Source organism: Phoca vitulina, unplaced genomic scaffold (genome assembly GCF_004348235.1).
Source record: "Phoca vitulina isolate PV1807 unplaced genomic scaffold, GSC_HSeal_1.0 scaffold108, whole genome shotgun sequence".
In the NCBI taxonomy this organism is placed as follows: Eukaryota; Metazoa; Chordata; class Mammalia; order Carnivora; family Phocidae; genus Phoca; species Phoca vitulina.
The window spans coordinates 1,620,087-1,642,001 of record NW_022589811.1 but is presented as its reverse complement, the minus strand read 5'-3'; the positions used below and the strand labels follow the sequence as shown (position 1 = coordinate 1,642,001).

Below are 21,915 nucleotides of genomic sequence, written 5' to 3'. Positions count from 1 at the left end.
CGCTATGTCTCTCTCTGTCAAATAAATAAATAAAATCTTTAAAAAAAAAAGAAAGAGTATGTGGCTTAATGATGGCGTTGAACTTCTCTATCAAAAGGGAGTTTAGTTCTGTGACTTTCTTTGTACTTTATCTTGGTATTTCACAAGAAGCTGGGGCAGCACCGATACTGAGGAAGTGCAGATGCACAACACAGCAGGATTGTCTGGTCGTTTTTCAAGTGTCCAAGGTGAGAACACTTAGAGCTGAGAGCAAAACGATGGAGGATTCCCTCTGCACCACATCTAGTAACAGAAAGGGAATGAAATCACCAGGTATACTGGGACACCTAATGGTGAATCATCATCTACTCTGGGGGCGTGATCTAATTAAGACCAATGACTCTCACAATAAAAGTTTATTCTGTCTGGACAGAGGATTTAAATGAAAAAAAGAGCAACTCTTGACTTCCAGCAAGTGCTCAACAGATTTTTTAAAAATATAGCAGGGTGCAAGAACACACTCACTTAGCAGTAACCATTCACCAAACGGGGTGATGCTGACCTTGCTCAATTTTTGCCAACCAAAAGTGCTCCTTTTTCTCTAAAATTTCTTGACAATTATAGCATCGATTTTGAGCCATTCAAAAATAAGGATTTCAAAGTCAACAAGAATTACACCAAATAATTACAAATCCTTATCCTAACTGCTAAGTATATTAGCTTGTAAGTAGAGGGCACTAGCAGGGTTTCCTCAAACATAACGCTACTGACATTTTGGACCAGATAATTCTCAGTTGTGGAGAGCTGTCTTGTGCACTGTAGGATGGTGAGCAGCGTCCCTGGCCTCTACCGCTAAGATCCCAGTAGCACCCATTCCCCACCGGTAAGGACCAAAACTGTCTCCATGCATTACCATTGGGGGTGGGGACGTGTGTGTCAAAAACCACCTCCAACTGAGAACCACTGCTTTAAAGAGATAGCAATAAATAAAAGACAAGGAATCAAAGCATTTGAGGATAGGAAGGGATTTTAAGGATCCTGTGCACCCGTGACTCTCAAACTTTGGTATGTATCAGCCTCCCTGGGCCAGAATGGGAAAAATGCCTTGCCCAAGGTCACAGGGCGAGTTAGAACCTGGACTCCAAACCCAACCAAGCCCTTCCTTACAAAAAGGGTGGGTGGGGTGAGCGGTGTGTGCTGTTCTCACCTCTTTGGGAGAGGCAGTAGAGCCAAACTGGTTAAAACAGTGCACTCCGGAGCCAGCCGGCCATAGTTAAAGTCCCGACTTGGTATTTATCAGGGGGGCGACCTTGCGCAAGGCACATAACCTCTGAGAGCCTCAGTTTCCTTCTCTGGCCAATGTAATAATAACAGTGCCTATCTCCTAGGATTGTTGGAAAGGCAAAAAGATGATAATGTTCATAAAGCGCCTGGCACAGGGTCTGGCACCCAGTAAGCACTCCGATACATGTCCTCTTATTATTATTGTTCCACGGCTGCAGAACTGAAGGGGTCTGCGGGGCCCCGAAGGCAGAAGGTTGGAGATGGGCTCAGGGGGACAAAGCGACCTCCCGATCCGCCCACCCCCGCCCCTCGCCGCCGGCGGACCCCCGCCCCGCCCCTCACCTGGCCCCGCAGCTCCTTCTCCAGCTGCCGGTAGTCGTTGTTCCACACCAGGAGGTGCAAGGGGAAGTGGCCGCTGTTGTCGCGGGCCGAGGACATGGCGGAAAGGCCGCAGCCGGGCCCTCACCGCCCGCTTCCCAAGCCTCAGCCCCGGCGGGGTCTCCGGCGCCCGCCCGCCCGGCGGCCGGCGCGCGCGAGAGAGAGAGTGAGAGAGGGGCGAGGTACACGGCGGGGCGGCCTACGGGCCGGGTGCGGGGCGCGCGGGAGGTCGGGGGTCGCGGGCCGGGTCGGGGACGGGGTCGGCCGCGCCCACCCCGCACCCCGCCGCGCTCCCGCCCGCGCTGACAGCTCCCGAACCGACTTCTGCGGGCCGAACTGCCCCAAACCGGGAAGTGCGCGGGGCGAACCACCGTGCACGCCGCGGCGGGGGGAGACGAGGCCAGCCACGCGGCCCGGAGTCGGCCCGATCGCACCCACCCCCAACTACACACCCGGAAACACAGTGCAGTCCCCAAACAGAGCTAACATTCTCTCCCTTAGCTCAGGATCTGGATACGGAAAACTCGGCCTATCCGTCACCAGCCCCTTTCCCCCTGCTCCAGCGATTTCACATGGTTCAGTCCACAACTGGGCCTCTTCCATCCGCTGTGAGTTCAGGGGGGGGCAGCTGGGGCCTGGACCAAACCATTCCAGGTACTGACTCCCTTGCAGCCTTTTTGGAATTGGGCAGTGCTTCCATGATTGGCCAGAAGCCATTTTGGAAGTGGGCAACACCGAACAATTTTAAAGAGGGAATTTTAAAAACTCTGGACAAGTGGCACTGAAGATTTGCATAACGAGGGAGTTGTTCTTCCTCAGGGTTTCTCAACATTGGCACATTGTAAACTCAGTGATTTTCTTTCTGTGGGGATTGTCCTGTGCTTTGTAGGATGTTGAGCATCTCTGGCCTTTCTATCCCCTGGATGCCATAGCACTCCCCTGGCCAAAATACCTCCAGACATTGCCAAATGTCCCCAGGGGGAGAAAAATCATCCCCAGTTGAGAACCACTGTTCTATCTGACCTCCAAACCGGGTTATGATTCAAAGTTACATATGATGGTGGTTTCTTCCACATATGAGGGTCATTTATTTTTGGAACTAGCCACTTTGAGTTTTGGATTATGGCTAAAAAGACTAATAGATAATACCCAGACTTGATCACACTCTGCAAATATTAAGTTCATTCTTTGGGTTTCAACCTCAGACACTACAGCTCTTTTGATTCAATGAAGAGCCAAGTCAACTTGCAGCTACTCACCAGCCAAAGCTATCCACACAGTTGTCTACAACTAGACCACACAGCTGGGGGAAGTTATTCAGTGCATCCTGAAAACATACCCTCTCCCTCCCCGGCCTGTGTGCAGCCAGCTTTTCAGATGCCTGCAACAACAGCTGTTCAAGAATCCTGGCCTAATCCGTTCTCCACATGTGTTGAGTCCAGAAGATTTGTGAGTCTGAGAACCAAAACAGGATGCAGGAGCATCAGGATGGCACCCAGAGGCTCTCACTGTGGAATGTGTGGGAATTATGCAGTTATTCCTACACCACACATTTACCAAAATGGAGAGGTAGACCAACATCCAGAGCTTCTAAGACCTCTTCCAGGACTTCCTATCTTTCCAGAAACTTTATGCGACTTAATCTTTCTCTTCATCATTCAATATTCATTGAACATCTCTCTTATTCATGAGTTGCAGAACTCCACAATGGCTGCTTACCAGAGTATCTAAAGTCAAAACAGTGCCTGGACCTTAATAGGCATCCAATATTTCCTGACTGGAGATCATGGCTGCATTTACATATAATACATACAATAAATATTCATTAGCATTAGGGTCACATCTCTTCTCTCATTCACACTGATTAAACTCATCTCATTGTGTTTATCTCACACCATCCTGTGTTACTGTAGGCCATCTATTCTTATTCTCAAAAACAAAAAGTTGTGATTAGAAAATAATAGTGATACGGAATACCAAGAATAGTGGGAGCTACTATTATTGAGTGCTTACAATAGGGCAGGCACACCACATTTTTCTGTAAATTATTCCATTTCTCCTTAGCCAGATAGTAAATATTTAGCTTTGTAGGCCATATATGAGTTTTGTCGGATATTATTCATCCACTTCCTCTTCTCCTTTTTCTTCTTTACAACCCTTTAAAAATGTAAAAAAAAAAAAAAAAAAATCATTCTTATGTATCAAGACACGCCAAAAAAAAAAAAAATCGCGCACTAGAGGTAGATAACATATCAGCTCCATCTTCCACATGAGACTAAAACTGTTGCTTATTTGATTTATTTTATTGTAGGTCTACCACAGTAGAATGTAAGCGCCATGAGAACAGGAAATTTTGTCTTCTTTGCTCATTGTTATTTCTTCTGCACCTGGAACAGTATGTGGAACATAGTAAATGCTCAGTAAGTATTTATTGATTAAGTGAATGAATTTGACCAGTTATACTAAGTAACTTGACTATTGATTGCCTCAGGAAACTTGTGGCTGCAGAACTCTGGCCACGAGATTTTGCAGCTTCCCCTGGTATTACTCAGTGCTGGGACTTCCAAAGAGAAAGACCCAAATTGAAGAAAATATATAGGCAGGGCAGAAGATGCTGGGGCACATATCTGCCCTCACTCAAGATGGCGGCAAGGCAGCGTGCCCTTTCCGGTCACATGATCTGTCCGGCGGCGAAGGGCACCTCCCCGCGCGTGCGTGCTGCGCCGCGGCTGCGAGGCGCTGAGGGGAGAGGCGCCGCCGCCAGCGCCGCCGCTGGGACCCGTTAGAGCGGAAGCGCCGCCGCCGCCGCCTTCACTGTCCCGGGGACCCTGATTCCTGGCAGGTGGGAGGCGGGAGCCATGTCGAAGCGGCTTCGGAGCAGCGAGGTGTGCGCTGACTGCAGCGGGCCGGGTGAGTCGCACCGGCCGGGCCCGCTTCCCTCAGCTCTGCTCGAAGGGACCCCTGCCCCGGGGCCGCCCCCTCGAGTCGGGCGGGTCCCGGCGTCCGAACCCCACACCTGGGGTCGCTAGGAGGAGGACCCGGGGTGGCCTCGGGGCGGGACCCGTCCCGGGCCTGTCAGAGCCGGGCGGGCTAGGGGGCCGCCGCCCTCCCGCCCCTCCCTCCCCTCTCATCCCCTCTCCTCCTCTCTCCTCCCCTCCGTCCCAGGCCGGGCGGGGAGGCTGCGGGGTCGGCGCTGCTTCCCCAACAGGAAGGGGCTTGGGCAATGCACAGGAAGGCCAATTACAGAAGTAAAATGCGAGCGTTCTCCCGGCTGCGGCCCCCTGAGGCTGCAGGTGTTCCCCCAGCTCCCCGCGCAGCCCCCCGGACCCCCGCCGCGCGAGGAGGCCCTTCCTGGGGTGGGTGCACTCGCCGCTTCCGTCCACTGATACTCTCCAGGGGACCCCCGTAGATGATTTCCATGCTCCTAAGATCCCGGCTCCCACTCTACTTCCACCGGGGAGAATCTCCAGAAGGTCGAGGTCTTGCAAACACAACCAGCGCTTGGGAGGCAATGCATGTCTCGAGTTTTGGGATCTGAACGGCCTGGGTTCAACTAGGTTTTGTTTCTGCGTGATCTTGGGGTGGTGATTTCATTTGGTCCAGCCTTAATTTCCTCATTTTTCCGATGGAGGTAATTGGGAGAACCACATTCAGTGGTAAGGAAGAGTCAATGAATATTTTTAGGATCATCTCATCTAAGTTTTTTTCTTTTTTGTGTTGCGTTGTTTAGTACAGAACCTTTGCGGTCTCTTAAAGCTAGAGTTGAGGTTCTAAATCGTACATTAATTACAACCTACAAAACAAAATCACTGGCAAATAGATACATTTGGGCATTCGGGCAGGATAGACCTATGGATGCGTTGAAAGCTCAAAACCATTCTTCCCTTGCATAAGGGATTTAGAGTTTTTAGATTTAGAGTTCAGATCCGTTTTAGCAATTGAAACTGAATTGACAGGTCTCTGTGCTTTTCTTGGTGCTTGGATTAACCTGCTTTGAAATTTGAAGTAATTCAAAGGTAAGATGATGACTTTGGTTACAATAAAGTCCAATTAACCATCATAATTAAATCATTGAACCCTAGTGTTTTTGCAACTGTTCTGGACTTCATCTTGTTATATGAAGACCGATTTTAAATAAGTACTGTGATAACCTTATGTGGTTCTTTCATGGCCTGTGTAGTGTGCAAGTGGGATTACCAGTTTCCTTTGCGATGGGGCAGGGGGTAGAGGAGTTGAAAAAGAGGACCTCAAGAAAGTGCGGGTTATAGACTCCCATCGTATTCTCTGAAAATGTTATTTGTTCCACTTCCTTATTTTCTTACTTGTTTTCAGTTGAACTTTCTGTGATGTGTTTGATTCACATGAGTCTAGATTCAGACTTCCTCTTGGAATGTGTATTCTTCACTCATTAGGTGGTAGGGGACAAAGGAAAACTGCTTCACCATTGCCACACTAATGACTGTCTTGCCCTTCTGCAGCATTTCGTGCATGTATCAGAACATTCTCTCTTCCATTGTATCATTTTTGTTGTTGTCTCAAATGCCTAATCTACAGAGACTTGAGTCATTTCCTTCCTGTTTTGAATATAATTAGGCTACCTTGAAATGTTGTGTGAACTTGAGCAGCTAGGAATTTGTGCTGCCTTTTCTGCAGAGCCCCAAAGAGTTACCTCTTTCTCGTAGGGGTCCTTTAAAGGTGCTGATGACTGCTGAGGCCTTCTCCCCAGAAAATGCACGTGTAGTTACTCTTTCATACAGAGCTCATAATTTCTTAATGGGGTCACAGACATTTCTGAAGTCCATTTGTGGTGTTCCTGGAGTCTGGGTTAGAAGCCCCAGCATAGAACATTTAGGTAAACTGGAAGGGTTTCACCCAACGTCATTCGTATGAGCTCGATTTTGATTTTACTGTGTTGTGAACATTCTAATATTTTTTCCATGGGATTCTGATCCATGATGTTAAAGTAATTCAGAACCTTGCTTAATGTGTCTCATTCCTATTTCATTTTCTCCAGGAACACAGTGAATCCTCTGAATGATATGTGAAAACCAAAGCTATGCCTCAAAATAGTTGTTTTTTTTTTAAAGTAGTAGTATGAGTACCAAACTACAAAAAGCAGTGTTCTTATGTATCTTTGCAGGGATCTTTGATCTTATTGTTTTCAGTCTTCGCATTTCAGAATAGCACAGTAGTACAGAATTATACTTCATTGAATTATTTTGTTTCTGTTTTATTTCATGGCAAACATTTAACCATGATCACATCCTAGTAAATATTTTACTTTTTTTTTTTAATGAATCTAGTTCGTTTTAAAGGTTTTGTTTTATTTTGAGAGAGAGCAAGTGTGCACCCGTGCATGTTCCTACACACGCGCGGGGAGGGGCAGAGGGAGGGAGAGAATCCCAAGTGGACTCAACCCTGTGCTGAGTGTGGAGCCTGATCTCACGACCCTGAGATCATGACCTGAGCTGAAATCAAGAGTCGGTCACTAAACCAAATGAGCCACCCAGGTGCCCCAAATCTAGTTCATTTTAAATAGATGATTCTCTGAGCTCAACTACCTGAAAACTCCACTTGAGATTTTTCACTATAGTAATAGTGTTCACCTGGAACAGTTGGCGTCTTAAGTATTGACAATCAAAAACCTTTTCCAGTTGTCGAGAATTTCAGCGGCCCCTTGAAAATATCCGAATGGTACTTAGAAAATAATTTAGAAAAGTTATAACAGCTGACATTACTGAGTACTTACTATATGCAAAGAACTTTACCCTTTATAATAAACGCCCCCTACTCTGAGCTATGCTGTTATTCCCATTCGATCCATGGTGACGATGCTCAAAAAAATAACTTACCTGAGATCATTGTGCTGGAAGTGGCAGAGTTGGGCTTCCAACCCTGGACTGCTTGTCTCCAGAGCCACCCTCTCAACCACCACACCCTTGACTCCCAGGATTTGTCTCTGATTGAAATCTCGTAACTTTTCATTATATGGTTGGAAAGGATTTGAATAAACTGTTAAAAATGGTAAAGATGGTGTACATGCATTTTAGAGATTTTTGTGGACATTGAAGAATTTCTAAATATAGCTCTTAGACCAGGCAGCTTGAGTGGTACCTATTGTCACCCCATTGTGAGTCTGACGAAATGTAGAAAGTCTGTTTTTATCTGGGATTTCTAAGTATGTGTTCAGTTTACTGGCCCAGTGTGGATTATTCTCACTGCTTACCAAGTGTGAATTATTCCTTGTCTCAAAGGATGTCTGCTGAAGCTCCATGGGACTTCGTGGGGAAAAAGTATTGTACACGCACCACAAATATTACTCACTTTTATTTTACATCTTTGCCTCTTTGAAGCTGCTGTTACTCCAGCTTCTGTTCGTTCAGATCAGTTGCAAGGTGGGACTCGGCAGTTTATTTGAAATGACTAATGGATGTCAAAACATTTTCTAGCAGGGAAGGCCAGGTTCCTCAGTGTGTCCTCTGAGCCACCACAGCCAAGCAGTTTTGTTGTTGTGTTGCTTGCAGCCTTCTGCCAAGCCTAGAGCCATGCAGAGGTACGGCAGTAGATTAGGATAGCAGTCTCTTCAGCACTTAGTTTAGATCATGCTTTGTGGATTATTCACTGACACGGCTATGTTATCTTACTGTTTGTGGAGATTGGTTTGAAATGTTTCATCCATACCCTCTCAGTTTGCTTCTCTTATGTTGAATGAAGGAGCATGCATCTGAGGTGGTAGATCACATTAGGGCTACAGGCTGTGGCCCTGGACCAGAAAGGAGACAATTGCTTATTTAGGGCTTCAGCTCATGTGTTTAATCTCCATTAATGTGGTACCCAATCAGCCAAGATAGGTGGTATCATCAGACAGGCTCGCCAGCTTGGTATGTTGACTAGCATTCTAACACAACAGGAATGTCTTGTTTTTTTGAAAAACCAAACCTCAGTCATCTTTGGCCATCTGGCAGTATAGCAGCCGCCTGGTATCCTCGCCACTGAGATGTCATTCTTCTTTCCAGATCCTTCCTGGGCATCAGTAAATAGGGGGACTTTTATATGTGACGAGTGCTGCAGTGTCCATCGGAGCCTAGGGCGCCACATCTCTCAAGTAAGGCATCTTAAACACACACCGTGGCCTCCCACGTTGCTGCAGGTAAAGAGTAAGAATTCTCATGGTTTGTAACTTGAGCTTTTAGGGTTCATAGTTTTAGCAACTAAAATTTCTCGTACTATACTTAAATCTTACAAAAATGTTTGAATCATACCTGAACAGAGGTGCTGTGCCTATTAGTGCTGTAGGTAAGAACTGAATTCCTCATTTAAGATTTTTTCCCCTCCTAACAAATAAATCTTGTCCCAAAAGCTCAATTATAGATAGAAAAATAATTCCTAAAATTTCTTGGTAACGTTTCACTGCTGACTTTCTGGACTGAAATTGTTCTTAAACAGTCTGTCTTTTCCATATACCACAATAAATGTTTCTGAAAGCTGCAGTCTCCCATCCAAGTACTAACCAGGCCCGACCCTGCATAGCTTCCGAGAGCAGATGAGATCGGGCGCGCTCAGGGTGGGATGGCCGTAAATTTTCCTTACGTTTCCTGCTTTGATGGAAGCATGGACTGAGATTCCTCCTCAAAAATCTCAGAGACATCTGATTTAAGTTTTCTTGAAATTCTTGTTACCAATTAGACACCAGATTGGGTTGACATGTTTCGATTGAGTGCCCGACACCCTGCTGAGTGTCAAGTGAGCTCTTTGTTTTATTTGGGGTCGAATGTCATGTCACCTGTACTTCTATTTTGGGGTGCATTCTTCAAGTTCTATTTGGAAGTCAGAATTAAGCATGTGTTTCGCCTTCATTTGTCTTGAGTACATATTTTACTAGATCTGTGGCAGCTGCTCAACATGTCCCTTAAACTTGCCTATATAAACCAGCGGGCCAGAACAAGTGGGTTTGGGTCTCTGATGTGACAGTGTCTCCACCAATGGAAAACAAACAGATGGGGCTGTGTCAGGAGTCATGCTTTGAAATGAAATTGGGAAGTATGGTTTATTAATAACGTTTGCTCAGAAGTTTCTAACAGCTCCTTCACATGTGAAAGTGGGTGTTTACTGCTCTCAGGTCTCTGTTTACAGATTTCATTATAGGGCCTGAAGAAAGTCCAGAGATGAGTAGTTTAAAATGCCAGGCTTGACCCTAAAAGAACAATTCCGAAAGTATGGCACATGAACCACTCAAGACAGATGTAGGTAATACTCAAATATTTATTTTAATGGTTACATTATTTTAATGTTTATAGGAAAACTTTAACTAGCACATCAGGCTGTAATTGCTAGTAAAAGTTTTTAAAAAGCGAGTGGCTTTAAAGGAAAATCTTAGTTAGAAAGTCTAGACAGTACATGGGTTGTTAAGAATCTTGAAAATAGTATTTGAATGATCAGGCTTGGGAAACACTGCCCCAAAGTGTCGAAGTGCTCTTCCTTCATAATCTGTAAGAACAGTTTAATCAAACTCTTTTAGGTACTTAGCCATCCTTCTGGTCAGACCTGAATCCTGCATGTAAGGTTCATCTTTCTCATTCTAGAATCAGAAAGCAATGATTTGTAGGACATCCCCATCATGCTGATATTTGCAGTAGGGCTTGGTTTTCCCAGTTCAGTCACTACAATTTCCAGTGAATATTTGTGGAAAGAAATTAAAATATGATTTTATACTGCTTGGTTTTAGATGGTTGAAACCTTGTATAATAATGGTGCTAATTCTATATGGGAGCATTCTTTGCTGGACCCTGCCTCTATTATGAGCGGAAGACGTAAAGCTAATCCACAGGATAAAGTACAGTGAGTGGAATGTTTATAAATACTTTTATTTCTTCATAACCCATGGGGCCCACTAAAAGGAGTGCAGCTACTTTGGACCAGCCTCCACAAGGCGGCACAGGAGGTGGTTACACTCCAGTTGTGCATTGAGCTCTTCGCTATTAGAAATGCAGAACAAGGCCGGGCACAGAACACCATCTCTTTTGCATGGTTGCACAGCACGAGTCAGTGGCTTCTCCAGTTTGGGACTAAAGCTTGGAGGCTGTTAGTGTAATCAGATTTAAGCTTAGGTGCTCAGACAAGAGGCAGTCAGACCAGAAATCTCAGTTCTGGGCTCCAGTCTGCCTGATGCCTCACCTGTAGGATGGGATGTAATGCTGCTTCCTCACAAGGCTGCTAGGTCAATTAAGAAAATTACAAAGAAAAGAGAGAGGCTCTAAAAAGCAAGTACTCTGTAATCCTGGCCATTAGAATGACTAATTGACATTTTGAGACTTCAGGTCTTAAACTCCTGCTGGAACTTATTCACTATTGTTCATTTTCTTCTCAAGTAGGGGATACGGGTCACTTCCTCTTCTTTTTACAGCCTAAAGAATGGGGAATGTTACATCTGAACTGCAAGTAAACTTTTGTTTTCTTTTCTTTTTTTTTTTTTCCTCGAACCAGTCCTAATAAAGCGGAATTCATCAGAGCCAAGTATCAGATGTTAGCGTTTGTCCATCGCTTGCCTTGCAGGGATGATGACAGCGTGACTGCCAAAGACCTTAGCAAGGTGGGTCACACTTTTTAAAATCCTAAAACTGCTGGATGAAACAGTATATTGTTTTGTTTGAAAAAAACTTGAGGAAGAAAAGAAAAAACAAAAACTTTCTGTACTCTAAATAATTAATAACAGCCTTTTTTGCAGTTGGTTTCATCTTTAATTTTAGTTCAAATGGCAGCCATTCATGTTAGTGGAGGTAAAAGGGCAAAGAGGAAAAATAAGTATGTATCTAGAAAGTGATTTGTGTTCTTCAGATATGGTTTTAAAATTATATTTCTGTAAGTTTTTTGTTTAACTTTGAAATAGGAACCATCCTTGAGTTTGTTTCTAGAAGGGACTAGGGAGTTCGAGGGACTTCTTTAGGTTTCTGGGCTGCATACTGAGTAGGATCTTCAGGAAGCAGGATGACTCAAAGCTGTAGTGCTTGGGATTCTTTATTATACTTGTAAAATGAGTAGATGGTTTTCTTTATGTGGGCCTTTGCATGTTTTTGAGAGATGCCATGAAAAATATGCATCTTTATTTTTAAAGCACTGCTCCTTAGGAAATGTTCACACAGAGCATGGGCACTCACAATCAGAATTTTAAACTTTACACAGAATATATATAACTGTTACTTCTGCTAATTAATAAGGCTTGGCATGGGTTTTTTACCACAACTTAAAAATATTAAATACATTAATTTTAAAAATAGGATGTGGATATAGATGTTGGAGTAGATTTCTGTATTCTTACAATAATGGTTATTGCATCTTGGGCAATTCTGGGTTAGACTTGAAGAAAAGAAGTTCATCTTCTGCATGTGTAAGAGCTTCTCTGCAGTGGTACAGAATTTGATATACACAGGCCTTTTTCCCACCCTTAAGACTTTGTTAAAGTATTGTATACAAGGCCAAGAATGGTGGAGAGGGTATGCTATAAGGCAGAATCTTGTAGTTTACACAGTGTGGGATACGCAGCCCTAAAGCCCTAGGTTCAATAATAACAAATAATAATGATTATAATAACAGCAGCTGTATTCTTTGAGCATTTCCTGTGTACCGGGCTCCATGCTAAGCACTTTGTTCTATCATCGACTCCCTACAGCAACCCTGTGAATAGGTGGCATTGTTATCACCATTTTAGAGCTGAGAAGACTAAGGTTCAGATTGCTTAAAGAACTTCCACAAGGTCACACAACTTGAAGGGTGTATGGTTTGAACTTCAGGTCTTTGAGACTTCAGAGTCCGTTCACCCACCTTCTCATTACCGCCTCTCACTTCAGGTCTGGTTGTGCCACTTAGACAAATCATGCATCTGGGTGGATTGGCCTTCCCAGCCCTTGTTTCCTTATCGGTAGAGTAGACCTGGCCCCACCTTAGAGCCCAGGGGTAGTTGTGACCAGTGAGGGAGAGAGTGCTGCTTCCACCTTACTGAGCTAAATGAAGATTGATTATTACTAATATAACATATACTAAAATGACCTGCCAGCAGCTCTGGTATACCATTCTTTACTCTTACAGATATTTTTTTTGGTTTGTGTTTTTCAGCAACTCCACTCAAGCGTGAGAACGGGGAATCTCGAAACCTGTTTGAGGCTGTTATCTTTAGGAGCACAAGCCAACTTCTTTCACCCTGTGAGGAAAGCATGAATTGATTCACATATTAAATTGAAACTAAGTGGGTTGTGTTTGTGTAGCCTTTAGTTTTATTTAATTTGCTTTTTTGTCTACTTTTTATTAATATTTCTCAGGAAAAAGGAAACACCCCACTCCACGTTGCCTCCAAAGCAGGGCAGATTTTACAGGCAGAATTACTGGCAGTATATGGAGCAGACCCAGGCACACAGGATTCTAGTGGAAAAACTCCTGTGGATTATGCGAGGTGAGAGACCTAGATTCTTGTCACTGCCTTGGTTAGGGATTATTTATGCTGGGTATGATTCATTGTTAGGTGGCTAAATTGTGTATGATTAACATTTAATCCCTTTAAGTTAAGGATTTACCATCCTATCATTTTGCAGATGAAGACACTTCAAATACGTATGAGCTCAGAGCCTGGCAAAGTCAGAGGAGGTAGAACCATTAACGAGTGTGCTTAGCTTCCAGTCTTTCACATGACTTCTAAAGCAATGGCATTTGAGCCATAGGCAGAGTCCAAAGCAAGTATCAAGAATTGCAAAACCCACTCCTCAGTTTCTTAATACGTTCAGTCATTGCTTGAACTTAAAAACAGATCTGTACAGATAGGTAGGCAATCAAACAAGTAATAGTAAAATGTTAATTGTAGGTTTTAGGCAGCAGACGTTTGAGTGCTTGCCGTAAAATTCTTTTAAGTTTCTTCTTGGTTTAAAAACTTTGTGAAATGCTGGAAAAATAAAAAAATCCATAAGTTAGTCTTGAATATCATTTAAACCATAGAAGATGGTTCATCTTTCCTTCTTTTTCCAGATTAACTTTTTGTCAACTGCAAAGCACTCTATTCTGCAGAGGATAAAATGGGTGAAATGCCAAAACTGTGCCATCCCAGAATTTCTTCTCTTATGGAGGAGATGATTCATACATTCATGAAAGAGTTAAATGAGGCAAGATAATGTGGAATTCATTGCCAAAAAGGATAACTGGTCTTAAAAGGCATTTGTAAGGTTTCTTCTTTGTGGCCTAAGTCAGTCAGAAACTTCTTTAGTTGATCTTTGAAAAATGGGTTGGATTTGGGTATGTGAAGGAGGAGCTAAGGCATTCTAAGTGAAAAAGAAAGGCATGATTTAAGTTCAGGAGGGAGAGATGGACAGGGCATATTCAGCACAGCAGAGGACTTTACTGGATAGAGCAGAGTGTGTCTGGGAATAATAAGATCTTGAGGTATTGAGGAATATAGTATTTCCTGGATCTGAGACTCCACTGACAGTACAGGTCATCAGTTATCTCATATACATATCTCAAAAATGAGAACAACTCGGCTGATTAAATGATGATGTACCATCAATTGTAGCATATTTCCTGATTTCACAGCTGTTAAAAAAATGAGGAAAAAAGATACGTATCTCAGAAATCAAATGTGTGGTAGGTCAGTGGAATATCTTGTGGTGTCTTGAATGGTGGGAAGTGAAAGTGGCAGAAACTAGACTTCAGCTTTTAAGGGGAAGAGAGCCCTCAGTACGTGGTACTTATTATCACTTACCTTGGAGTTTCCTTATGTGTACCTTGCATATATTATAGTCTCTCAATGTGATAATTTATTTATATCCCTGGTTACTAAAAAGATTTCAAGCAGCTTAAGTATTTACTTCATTAATGAGGAAAGGCAAACCTCACGTTTTCTGTTACGTAAATTGAAGTTTAAGGAGGTGAAAGTAGCTACAGGTATGAGCTGTGCATTCTGTTGGTCTGTCTCTCCCTGAATTACAGACCTCGAAGTGGTTACTAAACTCTCATCCAGAATCATACTGGCTGCATCAGGAGCCTCTAGGGGAAAGACCTTCTTCAAAATATTGATGTTCACACTCATCCCATTCTTACTGATTCAGAATTCCCAAGGTTGGGGCCTATCTACGTGTTTTTTAAAGCACTTTAGTTAATTTTTGAGAACCTCTACTCTAGACCATTTATTAGTTTTATTTTCTACCTCATCAGATGAAGTTATTCTTTATCTCTCCCATAAGTCCTTCATTTCCTTATTAAGTATTCTGTTCTGTAAATTAATAAAGGAAGGGGGTAGTTCAGATTGTGAAAACAGTTTATAAAGGTGGGAATCAAAGTAGACCTTGACAGTTTACCTCACACAAAAGGTTGATTATTCTAAGAAGTCACATTTGGTAAATTGTTCAGGTGTCTTGGAAGCCATCTCTGTACTTTTTTATTCTAGAGCCAGTGACTGGGGAGGAATATAAATGGTACTTTGTTTTCTCTTGGTAGGCAAGGAGGGCACCATGAGCTGGCAGAACGCCTTGTAGAAATACAGTATGAGCTGACTGACAGACTAGCCTTCTATCTCTGTGGCAGGAAACCAGGTAAGTGAAAGGACAGCAGTCTCTCTGCACCTTCAGTCAGCCTCTCGAAAAACAAGTTGGAACACTGTTACCCAAGATCTCTCCTTTAACATATCCTTAAGAAAATTGCAAATAAGGATTTTTATTTGAGATAACTGTAGCATTTTCAGTTATATGTGAAAGGTATAAGGTCAGTCAAAACTCCTTGAATTTTAGTTTTTAAGACTTTAGCTCCAGAGGAGTAACTATTTCAGGAATCAAAGAGCATAACTGAACCAAAATTGAATATGCACCATAGTTCTTGTGCATAATGGGACTAGGAGTGGAAGAGCAGAGCAATAACTTACGTAGTTATTTGAAGAATTCTGCTATCTAAGGAATGGAAAAGAGTCCAAAAATGAATTTTGCCATTAGCCAAGTTTATTTATGAAGTAGAACTGGGGTCAGCAAACCATGGTCTGTGGGCCAAATCTAGCTTGTCACCTGTTTGTTTAAAGTTTTGTTGCAAGATAGCCATGCCCATTCGTTTACATATTGTTTGGCTGTTTTCATACTACTAGAGCAGAACTGGCTAACTTAGTCGGTAGTGCATGTAGCTCTTAATCTTGGGGTCATGAGTTTGAGCCCCACATTGGGTGCAGAGATTACAGAAAGAGAGAGAGAGAAGGGAAGGAAAGAGTAGGTTGAGTAGTTGCAACAAAGACTATATGGCTACAAAGCAAAAAATATTTACTGTCTGGCCCTTTACAGAAGGTTTACCAATCCCTAATTAGAATATCCACATACACCTATACAGTGGTTCCCTAATCCGGTTGTATGATGGAGTTAAGAGCCTCTGGTGTGATTCCAGTTCCCTGTGAGATGGGGTAAGCACACCCCACCCTTTGTTTTCTGCTAAATAAAATGAAAAACCCTGGACCAAAAGCATGGAGTAGCTATCTAAGGACTCTGCCTGGTGGATTAGGGAACTCAAAGTACCATCAAGCTGGTGCTGAGTGTCCTGTTTGTTTTACTTCTGATACGGCCTTTGTGATAGCCTGAAATCTGGAACTATATAGCAGGTGCAAAGAAGCCTTCTCTCTCTGGTCTACAGAGCAGTAAATGGGATCCTATAGACAGAGAATTGGGGGATTCCCCTGAGGTTTTTTTTTCCTCCTTCTTCCTTTTCCCCCACCCTAGCCCCTAGGCAGTCGTGTGGCTGCAGCAGCAGCAGCACAGCTGCCTAAATCTCTGACCAAAAGCGTGAGGAGAATCCTGATTGCTTTTACTTATCTATTCTCTCACCACTTGGCCCAGGAGGCAGAGCCTAACCTGGTCAGGTGCCTGCTAAAAGAAAAATATTAACATTCTCCATAGAATTTAAAGAAGACTCAGCATCTCACAACATAATACTCAGAATGTCTGGGATATCAACTATAATTACTTGACGGAGGAAGAACCAGGAAAATCCCAAAGACTTGCAGGGGAACAGGTAGTCAACAAATGCCAACCCCAGATGACACAGATGTTGGAATTATCAGACAAAGACTAAAACAGATAGTAACATCATGCTTTGAGAAGTAAGTGTGAACGTTCTTGAAGCAAATAGAAATATAGAAGGTCTCAGCAGAGAAACAGACCCAAATAGAAATGCTGAACTGAAAAATACAATAACTAAAATTTTAAAACTCACTGGATGGGCTTAATAGCAGATTGGAGATGACAAAGAAAAGAGTCAATGAATTTAAATAAATCACTAGAAATTACCCAGTTTGAGCAACAGAGAGAAGGAAGAGTAGGAGGAAAAAGAAACTGAACACAGAGCCCAGGGACCTATGGGACAATATCAGAAGGTCATGTTTGTATCCTCAGACTCCCAAAAAGAGATCAGAAAGCTTGGTGCGGAAAAAATATTTGAAGAAACATGGGTTCAAAACTCTAAATTTGGCAAAAGACATAGACTTCAGATTTAAGAAGCTCAGAGAATCCCAAATAGGATAAACTCAATGAAATCCTTACTCAGACACATGAAAATCAAAGTGCTGAAAACCAAAGACAAAACATTTGAAAGCAGCCAAGGAAAAAAATGACAACATATGAAAAGACAGTTGTTTGAATGACTGTGGATTTTAATTGGAAACAGTGGAGTTGAAAAGGAAATAGAACAATTTTTTTAAAGTCCTGAAAGAAAAGAACTATCAGTTCAGAATTCCTCTTCCAGTGAAAATAGACTTCAGGAATGAAGGCAAAACAAAGACATTTTAAGTTAAAGAGAGCTAGTTGTTCTAACAGAAATGTGAAAGAAAGTTCTTTGGGTAGAAGAGAAGTGATACCAGAGGGAATCTGGAACTTGAGTGAAATAAGAGCAACTGAAATGATAAATACCTGGATAGATTTATATAATAGACAGTTTTCCTCCTAAGTTCTTTGAGATATGAGACAGTTTAATGCTTGTCTGGTGGGGTTTTCAGCGTATGTCAGTGTGATGTATTTGATAAGGATGACATAAAAGGGGAGCAGGTAAAAGAAATATGGAGGTAAGGATTTTACATTCTTCTTAAGATGGTGAAATATTCTAAGTAGACTAAAAGATTGTGTATACTATAATGCATAGTACAACCCTTAAAAACAGACTATACAATGATAGGTAGTCAAAACCTCTAGAGATAAAATGAGACGTTAAAAATTACTCAAATAACAAAAGATACTTCAAAACATTCCAAAAAAGAGAAAAGGAGAGAAAGAGGAACAAAAACCCGAGGCCCAAACAGAAACTAAATAAAATCATAGACTTAAATCCAAACATATTAATAATTACATTAAATGTTAATGATCTTAAATGTACGAAATAAAAAGCAGAAATTGTCAGAACGGATTTAAGACAAAAAAATGAGCCCTAATAAATATATGCTGTCTACAAGAACCCACTTTAAATATAACGATAGAGGTAAGTTAAAAGCAGAAAGGTATAAAAAGATATATCCTGCAAGCACAGTAAAAGAAATCTAAAATGGTTATGTTAATATCAAAGTAGACATTGAGGGCAAAGAAAATTAGCGGGGATAGAGAGGGACATAACTTGGTGATAAAAGAGTCAATTTTCCAAGATGTAACCATTCTAAATGTGTACACACCTAGCAACAGGGTTTCAAACTACATGAAGCAAATTTTGATAGAACTAAAAGGAGAAAAGGTCAAATCCACAATTTTTGTATATTCAGCAGTCTTCATTTAGTAGTAGATGGAACTGGTAGATAGAAAATCAGCAAGGATATATGGGACACTTGGCTGGTACAGTTGGTAGAGCATCTGACTCTTGATCTCGGGGTCGTGAGTTCAAGCTCCACATTGGGCATGGAGACTTCTTAAAAGAAATAAAATTTAAAAGAGGAAAATCAGCAAGGATAGCAAACTGGAACCAAACCATCAACCAGCTGCATCTAGTTGACATTTATGGTGTGCTCTACCCAACATTATCGGAATACACATTCCTTTCAAGTACATGTTGAACATTCACCAAGATAGACCATATCCTGGGTTATAAAACAAAGCTTAGCCAATCTAAAAGAATTAAAATCTTACAGAGTATATTCTCTGACCATAATGGAATTAAGCTAGTAAAAAATAATAAAACTATAACTGGAAAATACTCAAATGCCTGGAAATTAACAACACAGTTCTAAATAATCCATGGGTCTAAGAGGAAATCTCAAGGGAAATTAATATGGGATGCAGCTAAAGCAATGCTTAGAGGAAATTTTAGAGTATTAAATTCTTACATTAGAACACAAGAAATGTCGGGACGCTTGGGTGGCTCAGTTGGTTAGGCGTCTGCCTTAAGCTCAGGTCATGATCCCAGCGTCCTGGGATCAAGTCCCACCTCGGGCTCCTTGCTCAGCGGTTAGCCTGCTTCTCCCTCTGCGTGCCGCTCCCCCTGCTTGTGCTTGTTCTCTCGCTCTGTCGAATGAATAAATAAAAATCTTAAAAAGAACACAAGAAAGGTCTCAAATCCTCAACCTAAACTTTCGCCTTAAGAAACTATGAGTTTCTTACTGCTTACTCATCCAAAAAGATGAGTAAAATAAACCCAAGCAAGCAGAAGGTAGGAAATAATAAAGATAAGAGCAGAAATCAATGAAATTGAAAAAGGAAAACAGAAATCAATGAAACCAAAAGCTGATTCTTTGAAAAAAAAATCAATGAAATTGATAAATGTCTAGCCGTATTATAAATAACTCTGTGCACACAAATTAGACAACTTAGATAAAATGAACCAATTTCTTGAAAGCCACAAACTACCAACCACCTACCCAAGAAGAAAGAGATAATGTAAATACATAATATTACATTTTAAAGAATTTGAATTTATACTTTAAAATATTCCATTAAAGAAAACCCCAACCCAGATGACTTCACTGGTAAGTACTGTGAACTAGTTGAAGTGGTGTTGCCATGTAACAGTTCAACAGATATGTTTTATGACTCATGTGATTTGCTAGCTTTGCTATTGTGATTTTTTTTTTAAGATTTTATTTATTTATTTGACAGAGAGACAGTGAGGGAGGGAACACACACAGGGGGAGTGGGAGAGAGCGAAGCAGGCTTCCCGTGGAGCAGGGAGCCCGACGTGGGCCAAAGGCAGATGCTTAACGACTGAGCCATCCAAGCGCCCCCTGCAAATATGGTTCTTAGTGTTAGGAATTCGCATTTCAAGTTTTGCACATAAAATGAGACTATCCTACCAAACATTTGAAGAAGAGATAACATCAATTCTATATGGTATTTAGAAAATAAAAAGGTAGGGAACATTCTGAAGTCATTTTGTGAGGCCACCATTACCCTGAGACCAAACCCAGCAAAGATAGCACAAAAAAATAGCCCTCGTGAACATAGACACCAAAATCCTCAACAAAATGTTAACAGATTGAATCCATATATATGATATATATATCATAATCAAGTAGGGTTTCCAGATGCTAAAACTAATTAAATACGTGAAAATCAATGTGATTCATCATATTAACAGACTAGAAAAAGAAAACCATCAGTCTTACCAGTTGATACAGAAAAAGCATTTAATACAATTCAGCATTCATTCCTTCATGATAAGAAAAAACTTAGCAAACTTGGAATAGAAGGGACTTCCTTAACCTGATAAAGAGTATCTGTAGAAACCCACAGCTAACATCATCCTTAATGATGAAGCATTGAATGCTTTTGCTTGAATATCAGGAACAAGGCCAGGATGTCCACTCCTACCATTCCTGTTCAGCATTGCACTGGAAATCCTAACCAGTGCCATAAGGGAAGAAGAATAAAAGGCATACAGATTGAAATGCAAGAGATACAACTAATCATAAATAAGATGGTTTCAATGTAGAAAACCCCAAGGAATCTACAATAACGTTCTTAGAACTAATAACGGAGTTTAGCAAGGTTGCACGATATAAGGGAAACAATAAAAAATAAATCATATTTCCATAGATTAGCAGTGGACAATTGGAAACAAGCTAGAAAAACAATACCATTTGTAATAGCTCCAAATTAGATGCTTAGGTATAAATCTGACAAAATATTCATGGGATCGGCATGCTGAAAACTACAAAATGCTGCTGAAAGAAATCAAGGAAGACCTGAATCAGTGGAAGAGAACTGTGTTTATGGGTTGGAATACTCAATAGAGTCGATTCTCCACAAATTGACTTGTAAAATTAATGCAATTCAAGGATTTTCTTGTGGACATAGATGTGCTGATTCTGAAATTTACATGGAAAAGCAGAGGACCTAGAATGGGACTGTTTTGCAAAAGAAGAAGAATGTGCGCAGAATCATACCACCCAATTTTGACTCTTGCTGTAAAGCTCTGCTGAACTCAAGACCGTGGTTATGGAGAAGAGACAGACATGCAAGTCAATGAAACAGTAGAAAGAATCCAGAAATAGACCCACACAGATATGTTTAGTTGATTTTTTGAGAGTTGCAAAGGCAATTCAGTGGAGGAAGAAAGTCTTTTAAGTATTTGGTGTTCAAACAACTGGACATCTCTGTGCAGAAATACAAACTTCAGTACCTCCCACCTGGTATAAAAACTAACTCAAAATGGATCATAGATCTAAATATAAACCTAAAAGTATAAAACTTTTAAAGAAAACAGAAGAAGATCTTTGTGATCTTGGTTTAGGTAAAATGTTTAGATGTAACACCAAAAGCACAATCCGTAAAAGAAAATACTGGTAACTTGGACTTCATCAAAATTGAAAGCTTTTGCTCTGCAAAAGCTACAATTAAGAGAGTGAAAAGACAAGCCACAGACTGGGAGAAAATATTAGGAAATCACATCTCCAACAAAGGACTTGGGTCCAGAATATTTATACCTAAATATGTAAAACTCAGCAGTAAGAAAACAACCCAATACAAACTGGGCAGAGACCATATCCAGATGCCAGATAAGTACATGAAGTGAGATGCTCAGCATCATTGGCCATTAGAGAAATGCAAATTAAAAGCACAAAGACACCGCTACACACCTATTAAAATGACTAAAATTTAAAAACCTGCCAAAGAAACTGACAACATGAGTGGGAAGGTGTGAAGCAACTGTAACTCTTACATTGCTGGCTGAAAAACAAAATGATAGAGCTACTCTGCCAAAAAGTCTAGCAGTTTCTTACCAAGTTACATATACATTTACCTAATACCTACATGACCGGGCAGTCCCATTCCTGGGTATTTATCCAAGAGAAAGACT

At 41.6% G+C, this 21,915-nt stretch overlaps 2 protein-coding genes across 18 annotated transcripts in view; one reads left to right on the top strand and one right to left on the bottom strand.

The window, feature by feature from the left end:
• Window positions 1-1,818, bottom strand: part of ANKRD13A (ankyrin repeat domain 13A) — a 33,653-nt gene extending 31,835 nt beyond the window's left edge. For all 3 annotated transcript variants that reach the window (XM_032397993.1, XM_032397994.1, XM_032397995.1), the window contains exon 1: window positions 1,606-1,818. In XM_032397993.1, coding sequence (XP_032253884.1) covers window positions 1,606-1,701 — 96 coding nt within the window. In that variant the 5' untranslated portion in view covers window positions 1,702-1,818. The remainder of the gene's footprint in view (window positions 1-1,605) is intronic.
• A 2,550-nt stretch (window positions 1,819-4,368) lies between these two features.
• Window positions 4,369-21,915, top strand: part of GIT2 (GIT ArfGAP 2) — a 48,615-nt gene continuing 31,068 nt past the window's right edge. For 14 of the 15 annotated variants that reach the window (XM_032397969.1, XM_032397965.1, XM_032397973.1 and 11 more), the window contains exons 1-7: window positions 4,369-4,551; window positions 8,658-8,791; window positions 10,367-10,479; window positions 11,125-11,230; window positions 12,751-12,837; window positions 12,954-13,084; window positions 15,115-15,209. In XM_032397969.1, the coding sequence (XP_032253860.1) occupies window positions 4,500-4,551; window positions 8,658-8,791; window positions 10,367-10,479; window positions 11,125-11,230; window positions 12,751-12,837; window positions 12,954-13,084; window positions 15,115-15,209 (718 nt within the window). In that variant the 5' untranslated portion in view covers window positions 4,369-4,499. The other variant, XM_032397970.1, reaches the window with a different exon arrangement.